The 17,822-nt window shown below is 43.4% G+C and overlaps 1 protein-coding gene and 1 long non-coding RNA gene across 6 annotated transcripts in view; one reads left to right on the top strand and one right to left on the bottom strand.

Moving 5' to 3' along the window:
* The window catches only part of LOC138852921 (uncharacterized), a 132,988-nt gene that overhangs the window by 111,438 nt on the left and 3,728 nt on the right, over positions 1-17,822 (bottom strand). The gene's annotated exons all lie outside the window — the stretch shown is intronic.
* Positions 4,995-17,822, top strand: part of LOC138852920 (uncharacterized) — a 63,295-nt gene continuing 50,467 nt past the window's right edge. The window contains exon 1 of the mRNA XM_070086556.1: positions 4,995-6,734. Within this exon, the coding sequence (XP_069942657.1) occupies positions 6,647-6,734 (88 nt within the window). The 5' untranslated portion in view covers positions 4,995-6,646. The remainder of the gene's footprint in view (positions 6,735-17,822) is intronic.

The following is a 17,822-nucleotide window of genomic DNA, read 5'->3' as shown; positions in this document are numbered from 1 at the left end:
TCATCTGACCGAGGCTTTCCGCTGGCTTACCGGTCCACCCCTTTAAAAATTATGGTCATTTATAACCATGTACGTTGTGGTGTTTGGAATACTGCTGTACACTTAACTGCCCCCTTCAAGGCAGGCGAAATTGCTGACCTGCAGAATGTACAGAGAACTTTAACAGCACACATAAGTACGATAAAGCGCCTAAATTACTGGGAACGGTTAAGTCCTTGATTTGTATTCCCTGGAACGTAGGCGAGAAAGTCACATAATAATGTACACTTGAAAAATTCTAGAGGTATTGGTAGCAAACTTGAACACGAAAATCACTCCCTACGAAAGCAGAAGACTCGGCAGATGCAACAGTCCTCCTATGAAAAGCAGGGGCGCCACGAATACACTAAGAGATATCACAATAAGTGTCAGGGGCCCAAGACTGTTCAACTGCCTCCCAGCATACATAAGGGAGATTACCAACAGACCCCTAAAGTCAGTAACTGATCAGCTGGGCTGTGGTTCTTACGTTGGTTTACGTGCTTCCAGCAGTAACAGCCTGGTTGATCAGACCCTGATCCACCACGAGGCCTGGTCTCAGACCGGGTCGTGGGGGTGTTGACCCCCTAAACCCACTCCAGGTATACTCCAGGTATACAGTAGCTTTTATTAAATTGGCTTCAAGTGCACCTAATATAGGAATAAAAGATTTTATCCTGAACTTATCTTTTGAAGAGAGTTCATTTAAGGCATCAGGACCAGCTGCACTTCCATCACTGCCTTGTTGTTTCCTTACTCTGTGTCTCCCTGTGACAGTTCTGTAGTTAACATTTGGCAAGGTGGCTTTTGCTTGTTGTTCAAGTCATCAAAATCTTCTCTAATTTTGCTTAAAAAAATCCTGAAGTGAACTATAGAAATATGCACAAGTACTCAGTAACAGTTCTGATTTCAGAATGGCTTTGATGACCTTGTGAAAATGACCTAGCACACGCGTCCAAGAACGCAGCAAAAACACAAATTCCAGTTCGTCCATTTTCCGCAAAATATTAACTTGAAGCCTAGTATCACCCTTCACATTAACATCATGGAAGGACAAAAAGAAATCAATGCTAGTGTCGAGTTATTGGCTTAAGTCAGTATTATTCTGAGAGTGCAAGGATTATTACAATCAAGGGGAGCGCTAAACCCTTAGGATTATGCAGCGCCTGTAGGGGGGATGTGGAAGGTATTCAGGCTTAATTCAGGGAACCGGAGCACAGATCCAATTCCCGCCACCAGCGTCAAGGAGCCTCCCTTGAGGGGATAGAGTGCAAGGAACATTACTGAAAGGTTGTTTAGAGACTACAATGCGTTATGACAGTGTAATTATTATTATTATAATAAAAAAGAAGCGCCAAGCCACAAGGGCTATACAGCATGACAGTGTAAGAAAGACCTATGACGGTGTCAAAAATATTATACACCTTGGTCGGAGGCCTCCTAGATTTTTAGGCCCTAGGCTTCAGCCTGCCAAGCCTATAGGTAAATCCGGCACTGCATTCATGTACCTATTACTGTGATCTGATCCTCTCTTTAATGTAATTAATATGGAAAACTTTAAGAAACTATTGATTTTAAAGTAACTGTTGCTAGAGCCCTTAAGGAGCTTCTTCAGATCGTCTTCAAAATTTTAACACTGGTGTTTCCTACTTACAAGAAAGTTCTTATTGCTTGTGAAGTATGTAGGGGCCATTTTGCCACTTAATTCGAAAGTTATTTATATTTTCGAATTATAAAACTAGATTGTGCTTCGTGAAGGGCGTGACCTGATGCTGGCGAGGGACTCGTAATCTAAGGAACTGGACTTATCCTCAAATTCCACAGGCGCTATACGACTCCTACGGGTTTAGCGCCTTCCCCTGATATAAAATAAACGGGAACGGCATCAGTCTTTAATAGATGATGCTTCGCATGGACCGGATGAAACTTTTTCTTCTGGGTATAGGCTGTGTACTTGAAAAGTTTGGAGTCTATGCAGAATGCATCATCTGGTCAACTTTTAAACTTTTTGTGTTGTTTTTTACCCTAAAAGAAGCTTCACCTGAATTTTAGTTTGTGAGAGTTTTGTGATAATTTTATTAATAAAATTAGTTTTTGTGAAATAAATGGAATGTCTCTTCTGTTCAGAAATAAGTCACAGTGTTTGAATTTATTGACTTATCCTGGGTTAAATCTGCATAATGTACCTTTATGTGCCTATGACATGTGTGTGCTTTAGACACCCTGTAAACCAATATTCATGCACTTCAAGCCTAAGTGAAACTTTAATATTTAGAGAAAAAGTTGGAATGATTTTGATTTGTGTAGGTACCATTTTTATTCTAATGAAAGAAATTTGGAAAACTGAAATACTGCTTTTCTTGTGATAATTTCCGAGTATCATACCCGTTTAGCTTCCAACCTTACATGCTGATAACTTGATAATTCTGAGAGGCTTCCAGCTGAATGTGTTTATGCATTTTCAGATTTGGTCTCTCTGAAGATCTGAATTAGATATGGGCTGTGCATGTTCTAATTTACCATTATTATTGAAGAAATTCAGAGTTTTCATATCATGACTTGTGAATGCTTCTAATATGCTTCACTTTTCAATGCTAATATTTAACTTCATTACAAGCTGGCCCCACACTGTACTATTCCAGTAGCGTGCACTGTGGGTCGGGGGAGGGGGGGAGGTTCGAGCTATTTAATACGGGAATTTTTTTCTCGATGAAACAAAACTTGTTCTGCCTTTTAATAATAATAATCATTATTTCTACAAGTACATGTACAAGGTATATAGTCCTAGCTGACATCAATGACATACTACTATATAGAAAGCCCCTGGTTACGCAGAGCATTTCGGGCAAATTCGGTCAGCTCTGTCCCAGGATGCGACCCACACCAGTCGACTAATACCCAAGTACAAATTTTACTGATGAGTGAACACTGGACACGTCCTAAAGTTTTTCAGCCGTACCGGGGATCGACCCGGACCATAGAGTGAGTTGAGTGCACTAGCGATCGATCTATGGGATACCATAAGTAAACCTGCCGAAGAGCATGATTTTTCTGCATATGCTCCCTTACTATTAAGTTCCTCAGCGCTTTGGACTGAAAACTGGATACGTATATCAACATATAAGACTGGGCGAGGAGTAGGGAATGGGGGGGGGGGGGGGGGGGGGAGTGTGAAATAGTTGGGTTTAAATGGGACCTTTCTTATATGTTCAGTGTACCTACTGCAGAGTTTATCTTTTATACTTTTATTCATCCTTATGTTCCTGGAGTCATCGGAATTCGACAGCCTGTTTTGTATCTGTAGTAAACTTGCTTATATCACTGTTTATTCTCATCTACGTAATTAACAGACTTAAAAATGACGGTCCCAACAATGACCCTTGGGGAATCCTGCTAGTGACTAGTTCTTTCTCCAATTCCATCCTATTTATAAAATAATTTCATGACCAATACCGTGAACTGCCACTTTCTTCCTCAGTCTGCTGAGTGAACTTTATGTATAGCCTTACTGAAATCCAGACAAGGAATATCATACTATATCAGCATCCACTATTTAAAATGCGTACTGGAGGTAGGAATGAATCCTCGTGAAACTTGTTAAGATTCGTGAATCAAATTATGTTTGCCAAGGTAATTTCGAATCTTATTAGCTATTACGGATTTTAATCACTAGCTTAACACTGAGGTAACGCTAATTGAAAGCTGGAGACTTACCTTTCGTTCTGACAATGGAGATGACAATGGTCACCTTCCATAGTTGGTCGAGGCTCCAGAATTTATTTGGTTTTAATTATTTATGAACCACATCTTTTATGTAGATGAATGGTTCAGAGAACCGACACGTTGATGAATTAGACACATGTGCAACTCATGGGTATCTTTATTGAGGAAACGTTTCGCCACACAGTGGCTTCATCAGTCCATACAAAGGAGAAACTTGAACAGGAGGAGAATGGGTAATCAGTCCCTCAACCTTGAGTCGATGTGGTCATTCCATCAATCTTGAATAGAATACGGCATACGTGCTGAGAAGCAGCTTATAAACCGTAGGCAGGAGAGGTGCAGCAGTCGTAGGTGGTGTCACATTTGTCACCACCTACGGTTTATAAGCTGCTTCTCCGCACATATGCCGTATTCTATTCAAGATTGATGGACTGATCACATCGGCTCAAGGCTGAGGGACTGATTACCTCATTCTCCTCCAGTTCAAGTTTCTCGTTTGTATGGACTGATGAAGCCAGTGTGTGGCGAAACGTTTCCTCAATAAAGATACCCATGAGTTGCACGTGTCTAATTTATCAACACATCTTTTATGATGGATCTTGTGCAGTTTTTAGGGTTCCCTAAAATTAGTTTTAGATTTCATTATATTCCTGTCAACACCTCTTTTAGTACAAGAGACGTATACAATCTCTAGCTAATTTCTCTTTGGAGGACATATAAGGCTGGGGAGCTTGTACAACACATCAGAGCCAAGTGGCCGAGTGGTTCGAATACTGGCCTCTGATTTTGTTTTATTTGTACCAACTGGTCGTCGAAAGATTTAGACTCGTGTCAGGGGTCTGTCCTGACACGAGTCTAAATACAACACTTTATAGAAAGCGTCACTTACAGTCATCTTCAGTGCGGGTTTCTCCAGACACTCGCGCCGGACGCAAGGCTTTATCTTTCTCCCTCCTCATATCTCCCTGTTAGAGTCAAGGAGCAGTAGCATTAAACAACTACGCAGAACACAGAGTGGACTGTTTGCTGGGAATTCGCCATTTCAATCGATACATTTTACATACCATCTTTTGAATACCATCCTAGGATGGTATTCAAAAGATTAGGACTGGGTCCTGAACAAGTTACAGTTGAACATCTTACAAGTTACAGTTGAAATGAGTTTAAAAAATGATGAATTGTTGCAAAATAATGATAATTAGCAATTTAAATAATGAAAATAGAAATAATTAAAGTTCGAAAATTTAAAAGAAATTATAGATGTAGGCATTTATCTTAACATTTTTTTTACACCATACTCATAATGTGGACAACAGGTAACAGAAGCACCAGCTGGTCAAGGTGGTACCAGGTCACTTCTACTGGTGATACCAGGTCACTTCTAGTGGCGATACCAGGTCACTTCTAGTGCGTAGTCCAAAGTTATAATCAACGCCCTTGACAATTTTTCCGTTCTATCATATATTTAATACAAATGTGCGAGATACCTCACACAAGGTGAGCTTGACCATTAAAAATTTCTAAACTAAAGTACGTTGCAATGCCTCGATAGTTTAAAGCATTATGCTATAAAAGTGTCAAAACGGAACGTACGAACAGGAATTAGCAAGAGGCAGTAAAACTTGAGTATCCTGGGAGTTAAGGAGCGGAGAGCCACAAGTGAGACACTCAGGATGTGTACCTCTGATATCCATCAGTGTTAGCCTGTGTCTGCTCGCTTGTCGGTCGCTTGTCGGTCGCTGGTGTCCACTGCTGCTCTAGCATCACGTAGGCTCTACCTGATGCAGAGAAGCAAAGAAAAAAATTGCCCTAGGAAGTGTGCGCGATGGTGAACTCTGCCGAGGAGCAATGAGTGTCCCTTAGCTCTACCATAAAACTTCCCTGGAAGAAGTGGAAATACCCGAGACAGGTATAAACCTCAGACATGTAATGAAGATGTTTACTAAATTCACTGGATGAAATACTCACTATCACTAACTTCGTGATAGCTCTTAAATTTACGGCTGCGAATCTTGGACGTGTCTATAAGCTCGAAATTTTTTTAGAAATAATAGAAGGATTGATCATAAGTGAGAATAACTCATCACAAAAAACAATTCTGTTGATTTGTCCTTCCCAGTGAATAGACACGGCAGGTTTGTTGAGAGTTGCACCATCCAGGAGGGAGGGAAGGAGTGTGCTACAGGAAGGACGGTGATGTGGAAGCTGGAGGAAGGAGATAAACTCACTCACAAACTAATTGCGCCTGTATAAATACATATCCGACATGTCAAGTCAGGTTCCTTGACTACATCACCCCTGTGATGATTTATCAGTAAAGAATGCACCCGCTGGTGAATAAGAAACAAGAACAGACCTAATTTATATATAATGTAATTAAGAAAAAAAAGAGCATACCTGGTGTAATTTAGGAAAATAGCATACCTGACATAATTAAGAAAGAACATACCTGGCGCAATTAAGGAAAAGAGCATCTAACTGTTGTAATTATGTTGTAATTAATAAGAACAATGTAAGGAGCACAACTGTAGTGATAAAAGAAATAAAAAACAAAAATAACGGCAATTAAATAAGAACACAACTGTTGTAGTTAAATATCACAACTTTTGTGATGAAAGTACAGTACAACAGTTGTGACTGAAGAATACGACAGCTGTGATTCAGGAACATAAAAGATGTAATTGTAGACCACAAGTTGTACTGAAAAACGGCTGTGATAAAAGAACAAGAAAATAGTTGCAGTAGAAGAACAAAGTAATACTTACAAAATAAAGAACATCACATATCCGTTGTAATTAAGGAAGACCACAACTGTTGTGATTAAGGAACAAGATCCCAACTGTTGTAATTAAGGAACAAGATCACAACTGTTTTAATTAAGGAACAAGATCACAACTGTTGTGAGATGAACCTCGACGAGTGCAACATGTCACGTTTCTTGTGTGTTATTAGTGTAAGCCTCCTGCTCCCACCACTCCTCCCATCTGTCACAGGTAAGTGCACGGAATAAACTGCCTACAAAAACTAAAGCCAAGCTCGCTCTTGCTCGCTTGTCTGATACGATAAAAAGAGCCATAGCCCCACATAGTAGATAAAAGTATAGACAAGAAAGATTTATTAACACCAACATGGAAGGAGAGACGACAGAAACTTCAAGAGAGGTCCTAAAGGGATGCTTGATTATTATTATTATTATAATAAAAAAGAAGCGCTAAGCCACAAGGGCTATACAGCGCTGCAGGGTAGGGAAGGAAGCAAGGGAATTGGATGGCAGAAGGGAGGGGGGATGATCAGCAGGTTACAGAAAACAGCGGGGCAGGGGATAGTACGGGGGTAGAGGGTAGCAAGAGATTCAAGTAGAAAGGGCTGAAAGTATCAGAATTTGTGAAGTAAGTCAGTCGTTGTCAAAAAGTCAATGAGAGAGTCCGGATGAAAGGTGGGTCCATCAGCGAGAAGGGAAGGTAAAGAGAGAGCAGCGGGGCGAAGACGACGACAGAGGTAAATTCTGCGTGCTCGTTGATAAAGTGGGCAGTCCAACAGAATGTGGCTGACTGATAATGGAGCTTGGCAATTCTCACAGAGAGGAGCAAGACGCCTCTCCATGAGATATCCATGAGTAAGACGAGTATGGCCAATGCGAAGACGGGAGAGAGTAGTCTCCCAACCTCGACACTGGTGATAAGAAGACGGCCAGTAACCTATACTCGGTTTAATAGACTGAAGTTTGTTGCCGAGCATAGTAGACCAACGTTGTTGCCAACGGGTGTGAAGGTGGGAAGATATTACAGCAAAATAGTCCGTACATGGAATACCTCTATAAGAAACTGGTAGGTCATGTACTGCTGACCGCGCAGCAGTGTCTGCCTGTTCATTGCCCTGTACGTCAACATGACCAGGGACCCAACAAAAAACTATCTTTATGCTTGGTAAAGATGCGGCGTAGCCAAAGTTGGATACGGAGGACTAAGGGGTGAGGTGTATCAAATTTTTGTATAGCCTGTAAAGCACTAAGGGAGTCTGAGACAACCACAAATGATGACACAGGCATAGATGCAATACGGATAAGTGCTGTAAGGATGGCATATAATTCAGCAGTAAAAATACTAGCCGAAGATAGTAAATGCCCTTGTACGATGCTGTCCGGAAACACTGCTGCGAATCCTACGCCGTCAGAAGACTTAGAGCCATCTGTGTACACAGCAATGGCATGAGAAAGAGAGTGAAAGTGGTCAAGAAAAAGAGAGCGGGAAGCGACCGTAGACAGTTGGGCTTTCGAGCAAGGGAGGGAGAAAGAACAGACTCGAACAGCTGGAACTTCCCAGGGGGGTAGGGAAAAGTGAGATGCTACATGTACATAGAAAGGTGGTAGTTGAAGAGAAGACAAGAGCGAATGAAGGCGAAGAGAGAAGGGACGGAGTAAGCAGGGGCGGCGAACAAATAAAGAATGTCTACTAATATCAGTGACCATTCTATAAATGGAAGGATTGCGGAGATCATGAGAGCGTACATAGTAGTGCAGGCAATGGGCATCACGGCGATCGGATAAGGATGGAACGTTCGCTTCTGCATAGAGGCTTTCGACAGGGGAAGAGCGAAAAGCACCAAGGCATAAACGTAATCCTTGGTGATGAATGGGGTTAAGGCTAGAGAGAGTAGCAGGAGATGCCGCTGAATAGATCTGGTCACCATAATCAAGTTTCGATAAAATAAGGGTGGAATGTAGGTGAAGGAGGGTTCGACGATCAGCTCCCCACGAAAGATGAGCAAGGGTTTTAAGAAGGTTCAGCCGGCTGTGACAAGTTGCCTCCAGAGAGGTAATGTGAGGTTTCCAGGATAACCTACGATCAAAGAGGAGGCCCAGAAACTTGACTGTATCACGTTCAGGGATACGGGAGCCATAGAGGTACAAAGGATGATCGGAGATGACAGAGCGTCTAGTGAAAGTGATTTGGTGGGTTTTAGTGCTGGAAAATTTAAACCCATGCGTGGTGGCCCAATTGGAAACACGGTCGACTGCATGCTGGAGAGAAACTGTAAGGAGGTGACAGTCAGCGCCTGCACAGGCAATAGCGAAGTCATCAACATAGAGTGATGACCAAATATTTGATGGAAGACTAGAGGCCAAATCATTAATAGCAAGGAGAAAAAGTGTTGTGCTCAGAACACATCCCTGGGGGACACCTTCAGCTTGGATAAAGTCCGGGGAGAGCACATTATTAACCCGAACACGGAAATGCCTGTCAGTTAAAAAGTTCTTAAGGAAGGATGGTAGATTGCCTCGAAGGCCTAAGGAGTGGGCTTGGGCTAAAATATTATACCTCCAAGTTGTGTCATATGCCTTCTCAAGGTCAAAAAATATGGCAATAACTGAGTGGTTATTCGCAAAGGCATTACGAACATACGTATCCAAGCGCAGTAAGGGGTCTATGGTAGAACGTCCCTTACGAAAGCCATATTGACGAGTGGAGAGACTGTTGTGTGTCTCTAAATACCACACTAAACGTCTATTTACTAGACGTTCCATTACTTTGCAAACTGCACTGGTAAGAGCAATGGGACGATAGTGGGAGGTTTCATGTCCCGTAGTGCCTGGTTTGCGGAAAGGGAGAACAATGGCGGATTTCCACAGCTGTGGAAGAACTCCTTGTGACCAAATAAGATTGTAAAGGCGTAATAGGACTGCAAGGGCTGACTGATGTAAATGTTGTAGCATACGAATATGAATGTCGTCGGGCCCAGCTGCCGATGATCGACAAGCTGAGAGTGTTGCCTCCAGTTCTTGAAGTGTAAAAGGCACATTATACTGTTCTTCTCTGAGAGAAGAAAAGTCCAAGGGTGCTAACTCTCTGGCAGACTTTGAGGAAAGAAATGAGGGGCATAGATGGAGTCCCTGAGAAATATGGACCAGATGATTGCCAATTTCATTGGCAACATCTAGTGGGTTTGCTATATCAACACCGGCAACCCGCAGAACAGGAGCCGGGTCAGGAGAATATTTACCACTCAGTTTTCGTACTTTTTTCCAGACTGCACTCATAGAGGAAGCAGAGGTGATGGTGGAGACATAATCTCGCCAGCAAGTGCGTTTAGCGTCACGGATGACACGGCGAGCAATCGCACGCTTCTGTTTAAAATCAAGGAGTCGCTCTGTGGTTCTATTGTACCGGTACCTGCCCCATGCAGCGCGTTTCAAACGTACTGCACGAGCACAAGCAGGAGACCACCAAGGCACGCATTTCTGAGAATGCCTGCCCGAAGTTTGGGGTATAGAATGAGAAGCTGCGGTGAAAACGGAGGACGAGAAGAGGTGTAAAAGCTCATCGATGGAGGACGAAGAAGGAACCTCTTTAAAAACAGTCAGGTGTGAGTAAAGGTTCCAATTTGCCCGATTAAATTGCCAGCGTGGGGTGCGAAGAGGTGGCGAATATGAAGGGGAAGTAAGAATGATTGGGAAATGATCACTGTCATGTAAGTCCGGGAGAACAGACCAAGTGAAGTCTAATGCGGCGGAGGAAGAGCAAACTGAGAGATCGATGCAAGAGAGAGTATGAGTCCGAGGATCAAAATGGGTGTGAGTACCTGTATTTAAAACATGGAGGGGGTGGGTGGCAAGAAAAGCCTCTAACTGAATTCCACGGGAATCACAGTGAGACCCCCCCAGAGGAAATGGTGGGCATTAAAATCACCAAGTAACAGAATCGGTGGCGGTAATGACGAAACAAGGAAGGCAAAATCCGGAATAGATAATGCCCAAGAAGGAGAGAGATATAAAGAACAGAGCGTATACCACCTATGTAAGTGGATACGGGCTGCTGTGTAATGCAGCGAAGTATGAACAAATAGCTGATGGTACGGAATATCAGTGCGGAGAAGAAGGGCACTTTCATTAAAGGTCCCATCAGGAAAAGGATCTGAAGAATACAATAAATTATAGCCTGAGATGTGAGAAATAACAGCAGAGTGTAATTTTGGTTCCTGTAAGCAAACAACAACAGGGGCAAACTGGGAGAGTAACATCTGAAGCTCACCCCGATTACCCCTGAGGCCGCGTATATTCCACTGTAAAAAGGCCATGATTGGCAATGATAAAGATACTTGAAATCCGCAGGTAAGGGTTCCTACGGACTAGAAGGGTTAGAAAAGTCCACATGCGGAGGCAGTGGAAAATGTTCAAGCAGCGAAGGAACGGTGCGCTGTGAAGAAAGGAGTTGCGCAGATGGAGCAGAGGAGAGAGAAAGAGCGGAAGGTGGATCAGTGTCCATTGATGGTTTGGTCTCTGCAATATATTCAGAGATTGCTTCAAGTGTTTCGGAATTCAGAGATGTCGTATGGGAGACAATATTGGGAATGGTAGGGGGAGGATGAGTAAAGATTGGAACTGTATTGGACTGTACCAAGGTAGGGGGGGGCGAAAGGGTGGAGGGAACTGGAGAAGCGTGGCAGGGGACAGAAGAGACAGGAACCTGGGAGGTGGCAGAAGAGGAAGAAACTTGGGAGGGAACAGGGGAGGAAGGTACATTACGAGGAGGAGGGTGAACCTCTGCATTTGTAACTGAGCCAGTGAGAGGGGAAGAACTAGGGACAGAGACAGGGAGGGTAAAATGAGGAGGTGGAAGATGGGTAGGAGGTGTTACCGGACCTTTTTTTGACTTTTGAGAAGTAGAGGGACGATTGGGAAGAGGTGTCGTACGAGGTCTCGTCGATACTGAGGCTTGTAAGAGAGAACTCGAAGAAGCGAGATTAGACTGAGGCGTTGAAGTAGGGACGTCTGAGCCGAGGACAGCAAAAGGATTAGATACAGGAGTGATTATGGGAGAGGTAACCACAGAGGTGGGTGTAGAAGATGGGATACCAGAAGTGGGGGGACGTTTTGAAACACGGGAATAAGAAACACGTGGGAGTCTCCCTTGGAGGTGGAGATGAGAAACTGCCATGGCATAAGGGAGACCTTCTGTCTCTTTGAGGTAACGGATTTCCCGCTCATTTAAATAGACCTGACAACGGCGAGAGTACGAAGGGTGAGCCTCATGACAGTTAAGGCAAGAGGGAGATCGATTGCAAGACGTATTAGAATGGTCATCGGCACCACAGACTGGGCATTGTGGTGTAGGGATCACCTTTCGAACTTGTAACCGATGTCCTGCTATATAAACTGAGGATGGGAGTTCTCGGCTGTCAAAAGTTAAACGAGCCACATTGCTAGGGTATCGTCTCCGCCCATGGGCAGGAAGAACGTAAGTGTCTACCTTGAGGATTGGGAGATCTTGGAGTTCCAGCTGTTCTAGAATGTCGGTGCCACATGTCTGGAAATTTTGTTGAACTATGGTATGGGGCAGAATGACGGTACCACTACAAGAATTGAGGGAATGATGTTTTTCAAGGGTGACAGGAACAGTATCTATATGGGAAAGACGAGAGAGCTCACGAGCCTGGGTAGCATTCTGTACGGTAATGATGCGCGTACCGCTCTTAAGAGCATGAAAAGAAATATCTTTACCAACATGGCGTAGGAGTGCCTTGCCAATACTATGGTCAGAAAGATAGGCAGTAGAGGAAGTTGGTCGTAAAGTGAAGAATTTAGTCCACTGTTCAGTCTGAAACTGAGCGTGGAAAGGTAGTGAAGGACGTGTCGATCGTTTCTGAGAAGAACGAGAAGGTGAAGGTGGAGAAGTATCATCAGCAGGTAATTGTCGTTGACGTTTAGGCGTGGGACCAGAGTTGGTCCGACGTGGAACGGGTCGGCGATTTGAAAATTGCCGCACCGTAGAGGGAGAGGCCGGAAGCATAGTCAGAGGAGAGCGAAGGTCTGATAAATCGAAGGAGTCAGTCGAGGCCTCAGTACCTGAAGCGGGTGAGGAAACAGCACCGGCAATAGGTACAGAGGCATGAGGAATGTCTGAAGAGTGGTCCAAAGACGAGGCGGGGTCAGAACGGGGTGCGGTATCAAGAAGGGGCCCGGGGGTACCAGGTTCATGGACTAGGGCTGCCATGGTTAGGTTACTTCTTTCTTTTTGTTTTTAAGAAAAAAAAAGAAAGAAGAAAAGAAAAAAATAAAAAAAAGAAAAAAAAAGGGGGGACCGGGGAGGGATAGGTCCTAGGAGGAATGAAAGGGCCAGAAATCTCCCTCCGCGCCCAAGAGGACCTCAGCACCGCAAGTAGCGCAGATGCAGCATGGAACCCGTGCCATACCCTACCCATCATGCTAGTAAACTAACAATCCGGGATAGCAACCTCACATCTGCCGAGCTACCTCGGTGGACAAAAGAGAGGGCGGCCGGATATCCGCCACAAAGCATACCTCCTTCGGCCACCACCCCCGGAATCCGAAAGGTGGCTTCCAGAGATACACTCGTCGCCCAAAAGACACCCAAAGCTACTCCGGGATACCGGAGAGGGATCGGGACATCCCCAGGCGATCCAGATTCCACGGCAAACTACGCCACCGCTAAGAACCTCAACGGAATGGGATGGACCCCGGTATCCTTTCTCCTACCCAGGAACTAGCGCGCCTGTGGGAGAAATCCCAAAGGACAAAAAGAGGAAGGGCAAAAGGGAGGAGTGGGGAGGAGGAGGAGGAAAGGAAAAAGGGGAGGATGGGATAGGGGAGGGGAGATTGGGGGGTAATTAGGTTCGGTCTGAGGAAGAAGACCGATAGGTCTAATTCAAGGGATGCTTGAAAGACTTTTTTTTTACGAGATTGTAGACAAAGTCGACTAGTGTACATGAGGTACTGGTAATTGTTGCAATCACAATAAATAAAATTACACACACACACACATACACCTATATATATATATATATATATATATATATATATATATATATATATATATATATATATATATATATATATATATATATATATGTCGTGCCGAATATGTAAAACTGGTCATTTAGCAAGAACTCATTTAAAATTAAGTCCATTCTAAAAATTTTCTTATACGCTTAAAGATGTATTTTTTTCATTAATGTTATTGTAAAAAAAAAATTATTTTCCACCAAAAGAATCTTAGGAAACTTACCTAACCTTATTATAACAAGAACAATTTATTTTAGCCTAACCCAACTCAATATATTTTAGATTTGTTTACAATAATTTAATACTAAATAAACACAGTGAAACATATTTTAGTTAGGCTCAGTATGATTTTGGCGAAATTATTGCATACACAAATTTTCGCTTGTCCTATATGGCAAGATGAGCGTTGCTATTAAGCCAAGATCGCAAGTTCTGCCTATTCGGCACGACACACACACACACATATTATATATATATATATATATATATATATATATATATATATATATATATATATATATATATATATATATATATATATATATATATATATATATATATAATGTGTGTGTACTCGCCTAATTGTACTTACCTAATTGTGGTTACAGGGATCGAGGCTCAGCTCCTGGCCCCGCCTCTTCACTGATCGCTACTAGGTCCTCTCTCTGCTTCCTGAGCCTTGTCATACCTCGTCTTAAAGCTATGTATGGTTCCTGCCTCCACTACGTCACTTGCTAGGCTATTCCACTTCCTGACGACTCTATGACTGAAGAAATACTTCCTAACATCCCTGTAACTCGTCTGAGTCTTCAGCTTCCAATTGTGACCCCTTGTTTCTGTGTCCCCTCTCAGGAACATCTTGTCTCTGTCCACCTTATCTATTCCACGCAGTATCTTGTATGTCGGTATCATGTCTCCCCTGACCCTTCTGTCCTCCAGTGTCGTCAGTCCGATTTCCCTCAACCTTTCACCGTAGGACATTCCCCTGAGCTCTGGAACTAGCCTTGTTGCAAACCTTTGTACTTTAACTTCTTGACGTGCTTGACCAGGTGAGAGTTCCAAACTGGTGCTGCATACTCCAGTATGGGCCTGACGTACACAGTGTACAGTGTCTTGAACGATTCCTTATTAAGGTATCGGAACGTTATTCTTAGGTTTGCCAGGTGCCCATATGCTGCAGCAGTTATCTGGTTGATGTGTGCCTCAGGAGACATGCTCAGTGTTATGGTCACCCCAAGATCTTTCTCTTTGAGCGAGGTTTGCAGTCCTTGGCCACCTAGTCTATACTGTCTGCGGTCTTCTTTGCCCTTCTCCGATCTTCATGACTTTGCATTTGGCTGTGTGTGTGTGTGTGTGTGTGTGTGTGTGTGTGTGTGTGTGTGTGTGTGTGTGCGTGTATGTGTGTGCGTGTATGTGTGTGCGTGTGTGTGTGCGTGTGTGTGTGTGTGCGTGTATGTGTGTGTGTGTGTGCGTGTGTGTGTGCGCGTGTGTGTGTGCGCGTGTGTGTGTGCGCGTGTGTGTGTGCGCGTGTGTGTGTGCGCGTGTGTGTGCGCGTGTGTGTGTGCGCGTGTGTGTGTGTGCGCGCGTGTGTGTGCGCGCGTGTGTGTGCGCGCGTGTGTGTGTGCGCGCGTGTGTGTGCGCGCGTGTGTGTGCGCGCGTGTGTGTGCGCGCGCGTGTGTGTGCGCGCGTGTGTGCGCGCGCGTGTGTGTGCGCGCGTGTGTGTGCGCGCGTGTGTGCGCGCGCGCGTGTGTGCGCGCGCGTGTGTGCGCGCGCGTGTGTGTGCGCGCGTGTGTGCGCGCGCGCGTGTGTGAGCGCGCGTGTGTGTGCGCGCGTGTGTGTGCGCGCGTGTGTGCGCGCGCGTGTGTGTGCGCGCGTGTGTGTGCGCGCGTGTGTGTGCGCGCGTGTGTGTGCGCGCGTGTGTGTGCGCGCGTGTGTGTGCGCGCGTGTGTGTGCGCGCGTGTGTGTGCGTGTGTGTGCGCGCGTGTGTGTGTGTGTGTGTGTGTGTGTGTGTGTGTGTGTGTGTGTGTGTGTGTGTGTGTGTGTGTGTGTGTGTGTGTGTGTGTGTGTGTGTGTGTGTGTGTGCGTGCGCGCGCGCGTGCGCATGCAGAACAACCACTGAGAAAATAGCGAAATTCCAAGCGCTTTCGTGACTTCTTACATTATGAGGTTCATAGTTCCTTGATAATGTGAGAAGTCATGAAATCGCTTAGAATTTCGCTATTTTTTCATAGTGGTTGTTCTGCATATTGTGATATCACCTGTTTACAGGTAATATCACAATATGTAGAATAACTACTGAGAAAAAAATAGTAAATTTCCCAGTGATTTCGTGGTTTCTCATATTATCAAGGAGAAGGCATATAAGGACGAGATTACACCTCGCGGTCAACTTAAAATACTTGACCCCTTTATGATGATATAGGTAGGTGGTCAAGGACTTAGTTAGACACAGCTTATATTCTACCTAAGCTTTAAGATTTTAACTCTGATATATCTTAAATTCTTCCCAAATTTTATTATCATTGAATCCAATTTGTATAATCCTAAAGCAACATTCATATTAATTGCAAAATTATTTTTTTATGAAACTTGATTCTATTATATTTCTCTCAACCATGGACCTGCTTGATACAACTTTCTTGGCCCTCTGGAAATCAGTTGGATTGTTAAAAATCTCTCACATGAATACACAGAGTATTAAACTCTTGTCCACTTCTAATGCTATATTTATGTTGTTATAATCATAGCTCAAGACTTTTCCCAGTTTGACCACAATAAACTTTACCACATTTTTTACAATGAATCTTGTACACACAGCCATCATTATTTTGGGGGGAATTTATCAAACTTTTTTTTTTACTGTATCAGATTCTTAAATACAACTCTGATGTTAAAATTCTTAATTAGAGAAGGTATATCAGGAAAGTTTTCATGGTAACGGACGACCAACATATTTTTAGTTGAATAAGTATGTCCCTTTTTGAACTGTAAAAAAAAAATATTTCTAGCAATTTTAAAAGACCTATCAGTATTTTGGGTATTTTAGATTATTATCCGTTTCATAAATCTTCAAAATTTCATCTATGAACGCTGGGCTGAAGTTACGCAAAGCTCTCAAAAACATTGATGAGAATACAGAAAGTTTAGCTATCATGATGTGAAGAATATTAGTGCACATAAGAACAGTTATTTGTTGGTTGTCTGTAAATTTAAAATTTAAAAACATGATTCACCTCAATAATTAAAACATCTAGAAAAGGCAATGAGTTATTTTGTTCAAACTCAACAGTAAAATTTATGGAATGAGCTAGACTAATTTAAAAGAAAATAGTTTATATCTATATTCTTAGGCATTAGACACGAAACGTCAACATTTCTGTACCACATAGCTCTATTGGAATGGACTCTGTTAAGCAATCTTGTTTCAAAATATTCCATATACAAATTACTAAGGACAGGTGAGAGGATTTCTCATTGCCATACCAAACTTCTGAGTGTAAATCTTGCCATTAAACTACCTTTGAATAAACAATGCGGAGTTTAATAAGCTCAATGATTGTAGTTACTGACAATGCTAAATCGTAATTAACAAGTTCATCAGACAGGAAACTTAATAAATCTTCAACTGGAACTTTTGCAAAGTAACAACACAGCTAACCATATTGTAATCATTTAAATCAGTCATGATGTTTCTTCACTACGGAACAGTGAAGAAACTCGAAAATCTGAAATTAGAATAAAGTCCCTTTTGGAATCGGGCTGAAGCCCGAATTTGGAGCTGGGGTGTTATGGGGACATGAAAATAGAGGACGAGTGGTTCATCACATTACAGACCTGTCTCAGAGGTGGTTCATCACATGACAGAGCAGCGGCAGGAGCATTCATCACATCACAAACCTGTGTCAGTCAGGAGATATTCATTGCATTATGAAACAAGTTGGGAATGATTCAGCACATGAGACACTGGTATCAGGAACGGTTTAGCACACGAGAGACCGGCATCAGGAGTGTTTCTCCACTGCTCTTGAGAAACACAACAGGACCACCAGTGCCCGGAGTAGCGTCTGTGAGCTACCCCCCCCCCTCCCTCCCATCACAGAAGGAGAACCCGGCGATTATTGCTCTGCTATTAATACATTCATGGGGCTAGCTCTAAACCCTTAGGGTGTCATAAATCACCTGGGGAAATTGGGAGGCAATCAGGGTCGACCCTCCTGACCCATTATCTTAGGTCCAGAGCACCTCACCGGCATCAAGACACCTTTCTTGGGGGCAAGACGTC

This window comes from Cherax quadricarinatus, chromosome 19 (genome assembly GCF_038502225.1).
Source record: "Cherax quadricarinatus isolate ZL_2023a chromosome 19, ASM3850222v1, whole genome shotgun sequence".
Lineage (NCBI taxonomy): Eukaryota > Metazoa > Arthropoda > Malacostraca > Decapoda > Parastacidae > Cherax > Cherax quadricarinatus.
This window is presented reverse-complemented; position numbering and strand designations above follow the sequence as displayed.